General features: G+C 43.4%; 2 protein-coding genes across 2 annotated transcripts in view; one reads left to right on the top strand and one right to left on the bottom strand.

The window, feature by feature from the left end:
- The first annotated feature begins 8 nt into the window (after nt 1-8).
- Nucleotides 9-1456, top strand: LOC121551647 (acylpyruvase FAHD1, mitochondrial). The gene has a single exon (XM_041864356.2). It carries the CDS (start codon nt 36-38, stop codon nt 690-692), a length of 657 nt encoding a protein of 218 aa, XP_041720290.1. The 5' UTR covers nt 9-35; the 3' UTR covers nt 693-1456.
- Nucleotides 1457-8654: 7198 nt separating this feature from the next.
- LOC121551643 (heparan sulfate glucosamine 3-O-sulfotransferase 6-like) overlaps nt 8655-14202 on the bottom strand; it is a 30120-nt gene continuing 24572 nt past the window's right edge. The window contains exon 2 of the mRNA XM_041864349.2: nt 8655-10793. Within this exon, the coding sequence (XP_041720283.1) occupies nt 10175-10793 (619 nt within the window). The 3' untranslated portion in view covers nt 8655-10174. The remainder of the gene's footprint in view (nt 10794-14202) is intronic.

The raw sequence follows: 14202 nt of genomic DNA, 5'->3' as shown, positions 1-14202 counted from the left end.
CGGAGCAGCTTTAGACTTGACAAGATATCTTTACAATGACTTCACGAAATGTATCTCGGTTTTGGGAGTGGGGAAAGAAAATAATCTGTGTCGGGAGGAACTACGCCGACCATGCAAAGGAGCTGAAGAACGCCGTCCCAACAGAGCCCGTGTTGTTCCTGAAGACGCCATCTGCATATCTGACAGAGGGCTCACCAATCCTCATTCCCAAATACTCCAACAATTTACACCATGAAATCGAGTTGGGGGTGGTCATCGGGAAAGGGGGCACCGCTATTCCCCAATCTTCCGCGATGGAACACGTCGCAGGCTACGCCCTGTGCTTGGACATGACAGCTCGGGACGTCCAGGATGACTGCAAGTCTAAAGGTCTTCCGTGGACTCTGGCCAAAGCGTTCAACACCTCTTGTCCAGTCAGTGAATTCATCCCCAAAGAGCGGATTCCCGACCCGGGGAACGTGAAGATCTGGCTCAAAGTGAACGACCAGATGCGCCAGAATGGCTGCACCTCTCAGATGATATTCTCCATTCCCTTTCTCATCAGCTACATCAGTGAGATCATCACCCTAGAAGAGGGGGATCTGATTCTCACTGGGACCCCCAAGGGTGTATCGGCTGTGCAGGTGCACGATGAACTACATGCTGGCATAGATGATGTTGTCAGCATGACTTTTAAAGTTGGCAGACTTTGACAGATCATTAGCAGACACTATTAAAATCGGTATTTTATTGTACATTTCTGTCATTTGCTTTTAATCAGAGCAGAGTGCTGGAAGAAATGTATGGAATTACACCGGAATCATTAGGCAGGCCTATTTCATGCAGTATGGCCACACTGATTAAGGACATTGTTGTAGTTCTGAAACCAGCAGAGGGCAGTGCTCACTCAAAGATTCATGAGATTTTTCTAAAGATGAATACATATTCTGTCCTACAGAATTACAATGTAGTCTGTTACACTAAAACGTGTATTGATTTCACAATGGGAAATATATGATTGATGCAAAACTTGAAGTCTTGCTTTGAAATTCTGGTCCAGTAGATTTCAGACACAGGTGCTGATCTTAACCTTATCCTGACCTATTGTTGTGTTCTGCTCTAGACATTTACATTTACATTTTAGTCATTTAGCAGACGCTCTTATCCAGAGCGACTTACAGTTAGTGAGTGCATACATTTTCATACTGGCCCCCCGTGGGAATCAAACCCACAACCCTAGATAACAGCCTCCATCACAGCACATCACTGTGATCATAATTACAATGTTCGTCTTCAAGATCTTTGGGCATGTGTCTTTTTCTCTTGTTTGTGAGGAACATTGCCCATGGCCTTTTGTACTCTGTCTACTCTACTGGGAATAGGAAAATAATGCAGGGGATTTTATCTTACAGGCCCAATCCTCTTCAAAGCCAAATTAGCCTGAAGAAATAGTCACATTAAACATTTACAGCCTGTTCATTTATATTGGCATGCCTTTTATAATCTCAAACATTTCATAGATGAAATGAGTCTCCATTACAGTGTCACAGATGAGTGATGTTTGGGACGTGACTTATTGAGAGAGAGAGAGTTTAGGGAGGTTTGACTCTTGTTGTGTTGTGGGCCTGCTGCAAGTTCTCCTGTTATAACAGTGGAGAGGAGACTGCCTTTTCATCCACTGGCTTTATGAGACAGTATATTACACCCGTGTTTTTTGGAAGTGATCAGAGTATCAGACTTCAGGCCTGCGGCATATCCTTGTCACCCTCCATTTCCACTTGAATCTCTATCTTTTGAAGAGGAACAGACTAAAGGGCTTTTCACATTACTGAGCCAAACCGAATCAAACTAACCTGAGCTTTTCTGTACCTAGCATGCCTGGTTGTGTGTCCACCATAGTGGCTAGTTGATATTGATATCGTAGCCAGCAAAGCTTGGTTCGGGTCGGCACGGTAGTGTGAAAATTGTATGATTCCTCTCAACCTGCGACAACTCTCAACTGGAATGTTTCTTGTCATAGGATCAAACAAGCCTTTTTCTCTTTCCAGGAAAGGACTCCAGATTTTCAGGCTCGTGTAAATTCTGTCTGACTTGATTACAGTCCGTCATTTCTCAGTTTCTCACATCCACAGTCAAATATATCCTCTTATCTGTAACTGGCTCGGGCTGTGTGGCTCAACCGTTGTCCATGATGCCGGTTAATAAGGGCCGCGTGGGTCTGCCGGCTCTGCCCTCTCCGTAACCACATTCTTCCAGGGGTGTTTAACATCTGTTCCAGGTTCAATTACACTTCTCCCACAGGCCTCTCTGCTTTCAGGATCAATCACAGTCTCAGACTGGCTTGTCCCAGGCCTGTCTCTCCCTGTAACCTGAGTCTGTTTGTAGTATACACCATCATCATCCCACACCTCAGAGGTATTCTATCACCCAGCCTCACAACTCTATGTCCCAGCAGCCTCCAGGGGACTAGGGGTATGTCCAACTTGTTCATCATCATAGCAACTATGAAAGGTTCAGTTTTTATCTATCTGAGAATCTCAGTGTAGCTGTAACTGTACCCAACTATCGTCTCTGATACAGTCCCGTGAACAATGATTGGGTTATAGCATATGCATGTGTACGCTTTGTGTAGCTACAGGTGTCTCCTTTTTACGAGATATGATTCATCATCATCTTAGCTTATATGTGTCTGTGAGTATTATCCTCTAGTCTCCTCTTAGGCTTGAACAATGGGTTCAAAGCCGAGTGTGGAGCCATGGCTTAGCATTTAGCACAGTGAAATGGCATGTTGTCATCGAGCGAGAGGCCTGAGAAGGTACACTTAACATTCTCAGGGAGTGGATTACCTGCAGTCAGACCACAGCGTGTCTTCAAACCAACCCGACACTCACACACTGACAGTAACAATGATGTCATTCATTGCAAGGCATCAAGCCAGAGGGGTAAAAGTGAGCCAAAGAGGGAAGTCGCTCTTTGAAGAAAGGGAATCCCATTGTGAAAATAAAACACATTCACTTTTATCATTCTTTCTTTTGAGTGGGGAAACAAAAGCAATTCCGCTGTGGGGTATAGCTTTTGCATTTCTACACATTAATTAGACTAAGCCCCCAAAAAAAGTTAACGACCAAATACTGACACTCACTCAGTCACACAAGAAAGGTATCAGGTACCATTCCACTGTGTGCGAACACAGAGCTCTTTAAAAGATGACAGGCCTGGTAGCTGTTATTCCAGGAGCAGGGAGAGGTGAGGTACACAGGCAGGAAGGAAGGCAGAGGAGTTTTGGAGGTTCAGTTCACATAGACAGTCTGTATGACACCTTAATCCATCCTCAGCACTCATCAGCAGCTCAAGACTTGGCGGAAGTGGTAGTGGCAGGTAGGTATCTCTCTTCTCTTGGCTTGAGGACATTGAGTCCCTGCACTTGGGTTCATACAGACAGCAGCTTCCTCCTTTTATGTTGATTTCTCACCCCAATGCTCAAGCTCATCTGTAGGCTGCAAAATGGGCGGTGATTGGAAAACAGTAGATCACTTAACAAACGTTATTTTGTCTGTTCATGTGAAGTCATTTTCAAGTGCACTTTTGAAAAGGTCCTATAGACTTGACTCTGAGATTCCTATAGACTTTTTTATACAGTTTGGTCACGTCTACGGTTAGAAAATGACCGTTCGTGATGTTCTGCTTGCGTGCTGTGCTGTATGTATGTCACCAGACTGTACTGTGGTGTGGCCATTCTAAGAAAACAGACGCCACAGGCACACACATCCAGTGGAAAGAGTGAGGGAGGATTCAATATCACATGCATGACGACAAGGCACAGATATGTCCACCTGGCAACGAATGGGAAACTATTGAGGAATAAATATTATGGGATTTCATTGCTGCCGATTAGCTGAGAAAAATATTGTGTGTAAGTTTGGATTGTGTGTGTGTGCATCTGTATGTCTGTCTGTCTAGGAAACCAACTAGTTACATTCATAGTTTGTCTTCTTGTCCTCTTCACAAATGTCCTAATTAATGACTGAATCTTTGACTATAGTTGATCTCCCACACATGGAAGTAATTACTTTGTGTTCAAGGCAATCCATCATAAATAATTAATAAGTGGGTTGTTGGGGTTTAATAAAACCATGGAACATATCAAGAACCAATGAGTGCTTTATATAGGCATGGCAAAGCTATACCATACTTATATAAAACTAGTCCTATACCATGGAACTTAAATACTGACTTATGGCATGCAGAATGGGGTCCTTGGCAGCTGAAATTGAACTTCATTAAGGCTTAGCACGGTAGCACCTAAAAGGGAGTACAGCTAGCCTGGTCCCAGATCTGTTTGTGCCGTCTTGCCAACTCATATATGGTAATTGTTTGGCCTGACTCCAAAAAATGACCATATAGCCTATAGGAGTTGAAAAGATAGCACAAACAGATCTGGGACCATGCTTCACTTAGAAAAAATGGGTTATTCGGCTCCAGGTAGAGCCCTTTTTGGTTCCAGGTAGAATCATTTTGGGTTGCGTGTAGAACCAAGAGTTCTACATGGAACCCAAAAGGGTTCTACCTGAAATCAAAAGGGTTCTACCTGGAATCAAAAAGTGTTCTCCTATGGAACCCTTTTGGGTTCTAGATAGCACATTTTTTTCGAAGAGTGTAGGGCACATCATCTCTGAAGGTACTATGCTATCAATTGAAGAAATTCAATGGTGCACTAAGTAGTAGATGTATATTTTGAGGCAATCTCTAGTCTTAAAGGACTGATATCATTGTGCTTTTCAGATGTAAAGTGATATAGATTCACTTGTTAGAGTCAAAACAGAATGCCTAGAATGTGGCGACTGTCGACAGTACTGTAGTAAATCATTTATTTAAAAACCCTGTTATAGTTTCAAGTGTGAAGTTTTCCGATCCAATTGGCAACAGTAATTTAGCACTGCACCTTGCCAGCTCTGGGTGTCTGTCATCCTATTAATTTTAATTGTGTGAGTTTTCCAATAAAGCCCCAATAAGCTAATTCTAAATGACTGGCAACTTGGATGTTAAGTGGTATTGAAGCGAGAGTTTTGTCCTGAAAACATGTCCACCAAAAGAGTATAAAGTCCCATTGTAAAACTTCCTAATCCCCAACTCTAAAAACCATTCCCTGAAACAGGCTTACTCACCACCAATTTCAAGTAAAACCATTTTGACCCAAATTACTCTGAACAATTAAAGCCGGAGTCACTCTTTTAACAAGATACAGTGTACTACCCTAACCACAGAGTGAGACAAAATCCCCAAGCATGTCTCCCCTCAGCCTTAGGAGCCTGCGGTATGGTGTGGAGTCCTTGTAGTACGGAGTGTCTTCATTTATGAGTAATCAAAGGGAAACCACTTTTACACTGTAATCCTGCTTTTATCTGGTGTGTACAAATCAGCCTTTTTCCTTCAGCGGAGAACCCTCAAAATGGTTCATCCCTCCTCCGTGACTGGTTTTGATTAGTCTGCCATATGCCCATGTACGTCTCATCCATCCCTTACGCAAAATATATAGGTCCCTCATTACGGCTAATCTCCAATAGTTACAGGGCTGTAACCGTATCCACGTCAGGTGATTTTCATAAGGGTAAACAAATCAACAATGCTAGGAATTGATGGCATGCATCAAATTGTGGGCTCAGATTCTTAAGCGTTGCATACCACTAGGGCCACAACAAATTGTCTAGTTGGGGAACGGAAGACGTTAAGGTTTATGAACCTGTAATTTAACTGACATACACATTCAGTCATGTAAGGATCTTATAGGTCTACATTGTTAAAACCAAACTGAGACCTCCATCCTCTTCAATGTAAACAAATCAGTCAGAGCAACTGGATCACAATTTCCCTCAGGGGTTATCTGTGGAATTATCTGTGTATGGAAACCAAAGTGCAATGATTGGTTATTGTACACTACAGTAATACTACAGTCATGGCATCACAGTTTGTCATTTCTGTTGGATAACTTAGTAGAGTCTTATAAACTCCAAAATCCCCTTTTTGGCTCACGTGTGAGAAATTATGTCTTGGTACTACTGTTTTCACAATGGGGGGCAATGATGTCAGGGTTGTTTTACGATGGCATGTTCATTGTAAGCAGGATGGAGTCTTTGACTGTCTACATGATCTGTCACATTACCAGACTTATTAAAGGGTTGAATCATAGCTAGCAGATACATAGATCTACAGTAAATAGATCCGTCAATTCAGATGCCTGCAGTGGATATCAATGGGAGTTGTGTTATGCATGCATCTCAAGTTGAGACCATGCCCATAGAATGGAATGATTCAAATACATAGCCATTCCTCAGGGTCCCATTGTGCAATGTTTTGGGAAAGCTTTGCCCTGAGCATCCACTCCTACCATGCTGTGGTTGCAGTTGGGTTGGAGTCCCATTAGAGCGACAGTAGTTTAGCCCAGTGTATAATAAACATGTAGCCTATGATTAACGTTCCGCTGATTTCATTAAGTGTACTGTTAGGCTGGTACTGAAGACATAGGTGATAATGACTTGTCCAGATGGAGGGGGAATGGGTAAGAAGTTACACACGCGCACGCACACACACACACACACACACACACTCCTACCACTGGGCTGGCACTCGGAAAAGGCAGCTATCATCAAGACAGCAAAATAAAATGTAATAAAAGTTGGCACAGATTAAGTGAGCCAGGGACATTAAATGGTACTGAGGCCCACTACTAGCCTGTGGCCAGACATATTGAAGTGAGGCAGATAGGTGGGAATGTGTGATCGGCATAGTCTACTGGGTGGAGGTACTGTATCCTACTGGGTGGAGGTACTGTATCCTACTGGGTGGAGGTACTGTATCCTACTGGGTGGAGGTACTGTAGACTACTGGGTGGAGGTACTGTATCCTACTGGGTGGAGGTACTGTATCCTACTGGGTGGAGGTACTGTAGACTACTGGGTGGAGGTACTGTATCCTACTGGGTGGAGGTACTGTATCCTACTGGGTGGAGGTACTGTATCCTACTGGGTGGAGGTACTGTATCCTACTGGGTGGAGGTACTGTAGACTACTGGGTGGAGGTACTGTAGACTACTGGGTGGAGAGACTGTATCCTACTGGGTGGAGGTACTGTAGACTACTGGGTGGAGGTACTGTATCCTACTGGGTGGAGGTACTGTATCCTACTGGGTGGAGGTACTGTATCCTACTGGGTGGAGGTACTGTATTCTACTGGGTGGAGGTACTGAATCCTACTGGGTGGAGGTACTGAATCCTACTGGGTGGAGGTACTGTAGACTACTGGGTGGAGGTACTGTATCCTACTGGGTGGAGGTACTGTAGACTACTGGGTGGAGGTACTGTAGACTACTGGGTGGAGGTACTGTATCCTACTGGGTGGAGGTACTGTATTCTACTGGGTGGAGGTACTGTAGACTACTGGCTGGAGGTACTGTATCCTACTGGGTGGAGGTACTGTATCCTACTGGGTGGAGGTACTGTAGACTACTGGGTGGAGGTACTGTATCCTACTGGGTGGAGGTACTGTATCCTACTGGGTGGAGGTACTGTATCCTACTGGGTGGAGGTACTGTATTCTACTGGGTGGAGGTACTGTAGACTACTGGGTGGAGGTACTGTAGACTACTGGGTGGAGGTACTGTAGACTACTGGGTGGAGGTACTGTATCCTACTGGGTGGAGGTACTGTATTCTACTGGGTGGAGGTACTGTAGACTACTGGCTGGAGGTACTGTATCCTACTGGGTGGAGGTACTGTATCCTACTGGGTGGAGGTACTGTAGACTACTGGGTGGAGGTACTGTAGACTACTGGGTGGAGGTACTGTATCCTACTGGGTGGAGGTACTGTATTCTACTGGGTGGAGGTACTGTAGACTACTGGGTGGAGGTACTGTAGACTACTGGGTGGAGGTACTGTATTCTACTGGGTGGAGGTACTGTAGACTACTGGCTGGAGGTACTGTATCCTACTGGGTGGAGGTACTGTAGACTACTGGGTGGAGGTACTGTATCCTACTGGGTGGAAGTACTGTAGACTACTGGGTGGAGGTACTGTATCCTACTGGGTGGAGGTACTGAATCCTACTGGGTGGAGGTACTGTAGACTACTGGGTGGAGGTACTGTATCCTACTGGGTGGAGGTACTGTAGACTACTGGGTGGAGGTACTGTATCCTACTGGGTGGAGGTACTGTATTCTACTGGGTGGAGGTACTGTAGACTACTGGCTGGAGGTACTGTATCCTACTGGGTGGAGGTACTGTATCCTACTGGGTGGAGGTACTGTAGACTACTGGGTGGAGGTACTGTATCCTACTGGGTGGAGGTACTGTATCCTACTGGGTGGAGGTACTGTATCCTACTGGGTGGAGGTACTGTATCCTACTGGGTGGAGGTACTGTAGACTACTGGGTGGAGGTACTGTAGACTATTGGGTGGAGGTACTGTAGACTACTGGGTGGAGGTATTGTAGACTACTGGGTTAAAGGCCACAGCACACACAACCCTCAGACTGCACGTGTGGTCTCACTATGTGGAGAGAGAGAGAGAAAGAAGGAGAGAGAAAGAAGGAGAGAGAAAGAAGGAGAGAGAAAGAGGGAGAGGGAAGGGGCAGAGAGAGGGAGAGAGAAGATGGAGAGGGAAGAGAGAAGAGAGGAAAGAGAGAAAGAGAGGAGAGGGAAAGAGGGAAGCTGAGGTCTGTGCATGTTTTCTACTGAGGAGTTAGACAGAGTTCAGCCTCTTATTCCAGGCTTCTGAGTTCTCCTAGAATACATAGAACACAATAATACAACGTCTGGCTACGCAAAACCTGGTAGAGTTGGGTCTACAGGCCTCCAAGAGTCTCCTGGTGGTGGGTCTCAGTGAGACCTGTTGTGGCTAGTAAAAACACTGACGGGTCACAAGAGCATCACTGCACCACTGTGTGTGTGTGTTTCAGTAAAAAAGACAACATGATGTACTCTTTCAAATGAAGCTTTACTAAACATCTCAACATATTCTCATTTCAGTATGTACAATAGGGTTGTAAACTTCAGTATGGTTCAATTTAACGTTTTTACAGAGTAATATGAACAGTTTCCTATACATCCTTGAAATGAAATAAACTTTGACAAACATAATCTTTAAGCATGACATTTACAAATGACCCAGCTGTTAACGTCAAGATAATGATACTCATTGTACATTGTGATTCATCATTGAAGGGTAAACTATATATACAAATCTGTTTCGGTTCCAAAATGAAATGTGCGTGATTTCTCATCACAGTCACTATGATGTTTCTGTACCCAAAGTGAGGTATCATTGTTGGATGCATAAGAGTTTTGTAAAGCCAGAAAAGGTTTGCAAGTAAAAGCATCATTTTAAATGAGGCTTAAATAACTTTGAGTTAAAAGAGGAAATAAGTATTACATCATAGCTCATAACCCAAGGAGAATAAAAATAATTATGTGTACAAGGTCTTTGTAATAGTGGTTCATTATCCATGTAATACTGTCCCAATGTAAATGCTGTAAACAGGGTCTGGTATTAGATTGACTTGCAGGTAATGATAGATAGTTACACATTTGGTTTTTAGATCTACAGTACCATTGAAAACACAAGTCAAAAGTCAAAAGAACATGATTGTCAAACCTGATAAAGAAACGTTTTGTTGCTTAGTTGGGTGGTCACAAGAATAATTAAAGCTACATACACTTATTACAATAAATACACTTTTCTTACGGTATCTTAAACACGCACACACACACACATACAAACATACAAACATACATACACACACACGCTGGTCGGAAACAGGTTGGTTATAATCCTGTGCTTCTTTTTAACATGAGTCTCCTCACACATCTCTTGGTTCATGTACTTTACATTGAGAAAACAATTGGTTTAAGATCATATTCTAACATGTAGCAACACACAAATATCTGTATCTTGTAACTGAAACTATAAATTACAGTTTTATATCATTGTTTCATAAAACACAAAAAAATGCCCACATATTGTATAATGTATACCATGTCACAAGTCAAAGTGGTAACCTAGAACCCCTGTTCCCTCATTGACAAATGTAATGTCAGTCTTGTGTTTGCTGTCTTGATGAAAGCAGAGTGTCCTCTCCACATGTTTTAAAGTAATAATTTTCATCCTTTGGTTTGATTTTCCATATAACATTGGTGGACGGCTCAGACCCATCCAAAGTCTTGTCCAGTCATCTGGTAGAACCTGATGTTGAATGGCCTGTAGAAATCCCTGAGCCTCTGCAGCACCTCTGGTGAGATCTGTGGATGAGGCCTTCCTTTGGACTTCCCCAGACACCGGGGCCTGCTGCTTCCCTCTGGCTTCTTCAGACAGGGGAATCCCTTAGTCTGGTTGAAGTAAAAGTGCTTGTCGCTCACCACCCTCTTCAGACCCAGGAAGTCCTGCACCCGGCCCATCTCCCCTGCCGGGTCGGACACCAGCCGCTCACCACTGACGAACAGGAATTGAGATAAGGGGAAGTGCTTGAGCCAGTTCTCCAGGTGCTTGGCGTACAGGCCGATGCGCACGGCGCTCCACGAGGTGTCGACCAATCCCGTAGAGGTGTTCTTGAGGGCCAGGCTCTGGAAGGAAGGGAGGCCGGGTTGTTTGGACAGTGTCTGGGTATAGTCAGAGACTGCCCGGGTCACGGGGTCGCGGACGACCACAATGAGCTTGGTGCGGCAGTTCATGGTGCAGAGGCGACGAGGAGCCTCCTTGGTCACAAAGTAGCTGGGCGTCTTCTCCATGGTGATCTGACCTTCCAGGGTCCGAGGCATCAGGTTCCTGACAACAGACATGGAGAAGAATCAGTTACTGTCAGTCACTCAACGACATGTCAAACTTCACACTATGCATAAATAGCTGGAACATTTATTAATAATATACTGTACATTGGATAGGATTCTTACATCTGTGTCTATTCACAGAAATGAAGAAGACATTACAGACTCACAATTTTAGATACACATCTTTGTCTAAGCCAGATATACATCCTTCAAGTTCAAAACTTTGTCCAAAAATGTTTTTTTATGGAATGTTTCATTTCCAAAAACACTGTTTTCCTCTACAAACTCAGGTATGAAACATTGCATTCTTAACTGCCACAAATCCAGAATTGTATACCTAAATTAAAGCTTCTCCTAAACAGTCATGATTAAAAGAGTACAGTCTATGTTTATGAACCAGTCCCCAGCCCACCCCAGTCCTGGTATAGGAGCCATGGGAAACTGGGAGGCTGCATAGCCAATATGGATCTGATGAGCCAAAGCCACAAGAACCACTTAACAGCAATTTCCTTAAGACTTCCTTCTCCAGCCCCCTTTTCTGCACCGCAGAGTGATGTGTTCCCCCCACAGGCAGGCTCTGTGGAGAATTTAGTCGTACCAGACGAAACAGATTCAGGACTGCTCTGAAACACAAGGCTAGCTAAGGTGCTCAGCTCAGTTACACCGCCTTTCTCACAGCTACTTTTAGTCTTAGATCATAGACACCTCTTGTAAGAGATACTGTATACTGGAAAAAGATACAACAGATAAAGTCCCAACTCTGTCCTGTAGGCAAAGATGTAACTGAGGTGTCATAAGAAACAGTTCCATAAGAAACATTGTGTAAACGCAGTGCAGATTGAGTTCAGACAGGAGAACAAGCCTCTGTCACCTCTCTCAGCATCTGTTCTCCTATCTGCTCTGTGCATGTCCTGACATGGCTGTTTGGCTCAACAACAACCCCAAAATCAAGTGCAGTGAAGTCTACTATAAAGTATAAATCTGTCAATGTGCACTTGAGCAAGGCACTTAACCCTAATTGCTCCAGGGTCGCTGTCAACAGTGGATGATCCCTGGCTCTGACCCCACTCTCCGAGGGTGTCTCAGGGGAAGTGGGATATGCAAAAAACAAACTTGTATAGAACAAATGTAATCACCCACCTAATTATTAATTATCTTATCTACTGTACTGTAGTGTACTGTACTGACCAGGGAAAACTCCAAGCTCTACTGTCTATAATTATGCTTCATCTAAATTCATCTGAATAAATTCTGTTATATAATAATATAATAATACTACACCATTTAGCAGACGCTTTTATCCAAAGCGACTTACAGTCATGCGTGCATAATTTTTTTTTGTGTATGGGTGGTCCCAGGGATCGAACCCACTACCTTGGCGCTACAAGCGCCGTGCTCTACCAGCTGAGCTACAGAGGACCACCATTCTATATGCCAAGTGTCTGATCTGGGGGATTTGTGGGTAATGTGTGGAGTTGGTCCAAACCTCTACTGGCGTCTGAGGCCGCTGTTTTGTGGTAAGAATGGATTCAGGGAACAAATTGTTTTACTTAACAAAGGATGAGGAGAAATGTTAGTTAATAGCAATTACTTTTCCATCCATCAATTCATTCATCCATCCACATCATAGGCCTACAGATGTAGGATCTTAATTTGAGCCAGTTTGCTACAGCAGGAAAATAATCCTGCAGCAACAGTATGTGAATTATTATATGGAATATAACTAATGGACATTTTTGCAGGGGTTCATACATTTCTCGTAAAGGAAAATCAAGTCTGAATTTGTCAGAAGCTTCAGAAGTCTTTTAAAACCTTAAATACAGTAGAAGTTATACATGTCCTGCATTGCAGAAATGTTATCCTGCAACAAGGTGATCAAATTAAGATCCTACATCTGAATAGTCTGTTATTCTTAAGGAGACCTTATTGTGGCTTTACTGAAATAAACAACTTCAACATATACTCTATGGACAGCCAGCACTTGAAAAAGTCCGTTTGTTTTTTATGAAAAGATTATTGAAGATTCGCCAAAACAATAATGGAGAATGACAGGAGTCCTTTCAAGCGCGTCTATTATTGACAAGGGATGAAGCGCCCATCAAATGAAGTTCAAAGAGTTCGTCCAAACAGTGTGTGATCATAGTTTAATTTAGCCAGTTATTCCCCAGCAGGACTCTGGCAGTGGTTGCTGACTGACTTTGACGATGGTTCAGAGACTTTGACGACGGTTCAGAGACGTCGCTGGGTAAATCAAACTGTTCATTAGGCCTGCTGCCAGACATGACATGGCACTAAAACAGAACGGTTTAGCTTAACTGAAGTTGGAATGAAAACCAAACCAAGAAAGGAGGGAGGGAAGCTAATCAAACTAACAAGTAATCACAAACAGATTACAGTCATGATAAACACAGATAGTGACCTCTGTACATTTCATATTTTATTTTAAATAGTTTTCTAAATGATATTATATTGAAGTATTCGATAGCATGGGCATGCTCTTGGTTGGCTTTTGAGGAGGACTAACAGTGTTTTTAACACCTCTCTATAATCTCTTTATACCATATTTTGGCTTTACTTTAGTTGAATTACTAGGTGGACCAATACCTTCAACCCTGTTGACATTCTAGAGAGCTTCAGCAATCTCTAAAGGCTCAAATCATACAGACAACAGAGTGGAACAAAAAAATGACCCCCTATTAGCTCTGAGCTAAGCACTGGTTTACAATAGTTCAGCAAGAGTCATCTGTAGTCAAAGTACAGGGGTATTGTAGACTAGGTCTTCTATAATCACAGGTGGACAGAACTAGAGCAGTGGTACTGTGACAACAGGGAAGGCTGCTGAGGGGAGTATAGCTCATAATAATGGCTGGAACAGAGCAAATGGAATGGCAATCTAATGTATTCAATGTATTTGATACCATTCCTTTAATTCTGCTCCAGCCATTACCACAAGCCCCTCCTCCCCAGTGAAGGTACCACCCACCTCCTGTGTGTGACAAAGATGTCTGTAATCTCCAAACAGTCCGGATGACACAAACACATTGACTCACACATTGTGTGGTCAAATGTGCAGAAAAGACTACAACACATTATCCACTTTCCACAGCTTTGTTTACAATAGTGGGTGCTGGATATCCACGTTTGAACGTTCATCAACAAAAGTAATATAAAATAACACCGCAGCATTATATTCTGCTAATGTGTTTACTGTTTTAAATGTAGCCCATAAACACATCCCATTTATTGATTAACATCCAAAAATGTTAATTCCCTGTCCTGTCTGTCTGTCCCCAGTCCTGCTCTGCCAGATCGATGTGTCTGTCTCTGTATATCTGTGATGACAACAGATATGGCAGGACAGCGACAACAGATACAGTCGTAGCCTAATGGAGGTGATGATGTTGGTT

Source organism: Coregonus clupeaformis, chromosome 35, assembly GCF_020615455.1.
Source record: "Coregonus clupeaformis isolate EN_2021a chromosome 35, ASM2061545v1, whole genome shotgun sequence".
Classification (NCBI taxonomy): domain Eukaryota; kingdom Metazoa; phylum Chordata; class Actinopteri; order Salmoniformes; family Salmonidae; genus Coregonus; species Coregonus clupeaformis.
Note: the sequence above shows the minus strand (reverse complement) of the source record. Positions and strands in the feature narration are given on the sequence as shown.

Excerpts from the sequence above, each read along its gene's own strand:
- LOC121551647 (XM_041864356.2), top strand. The coding sequence starts at position 36 with ATGACTTCACGAAATGTATCTCGGTTTTGGGAGTGGGGAAAGAAAATA.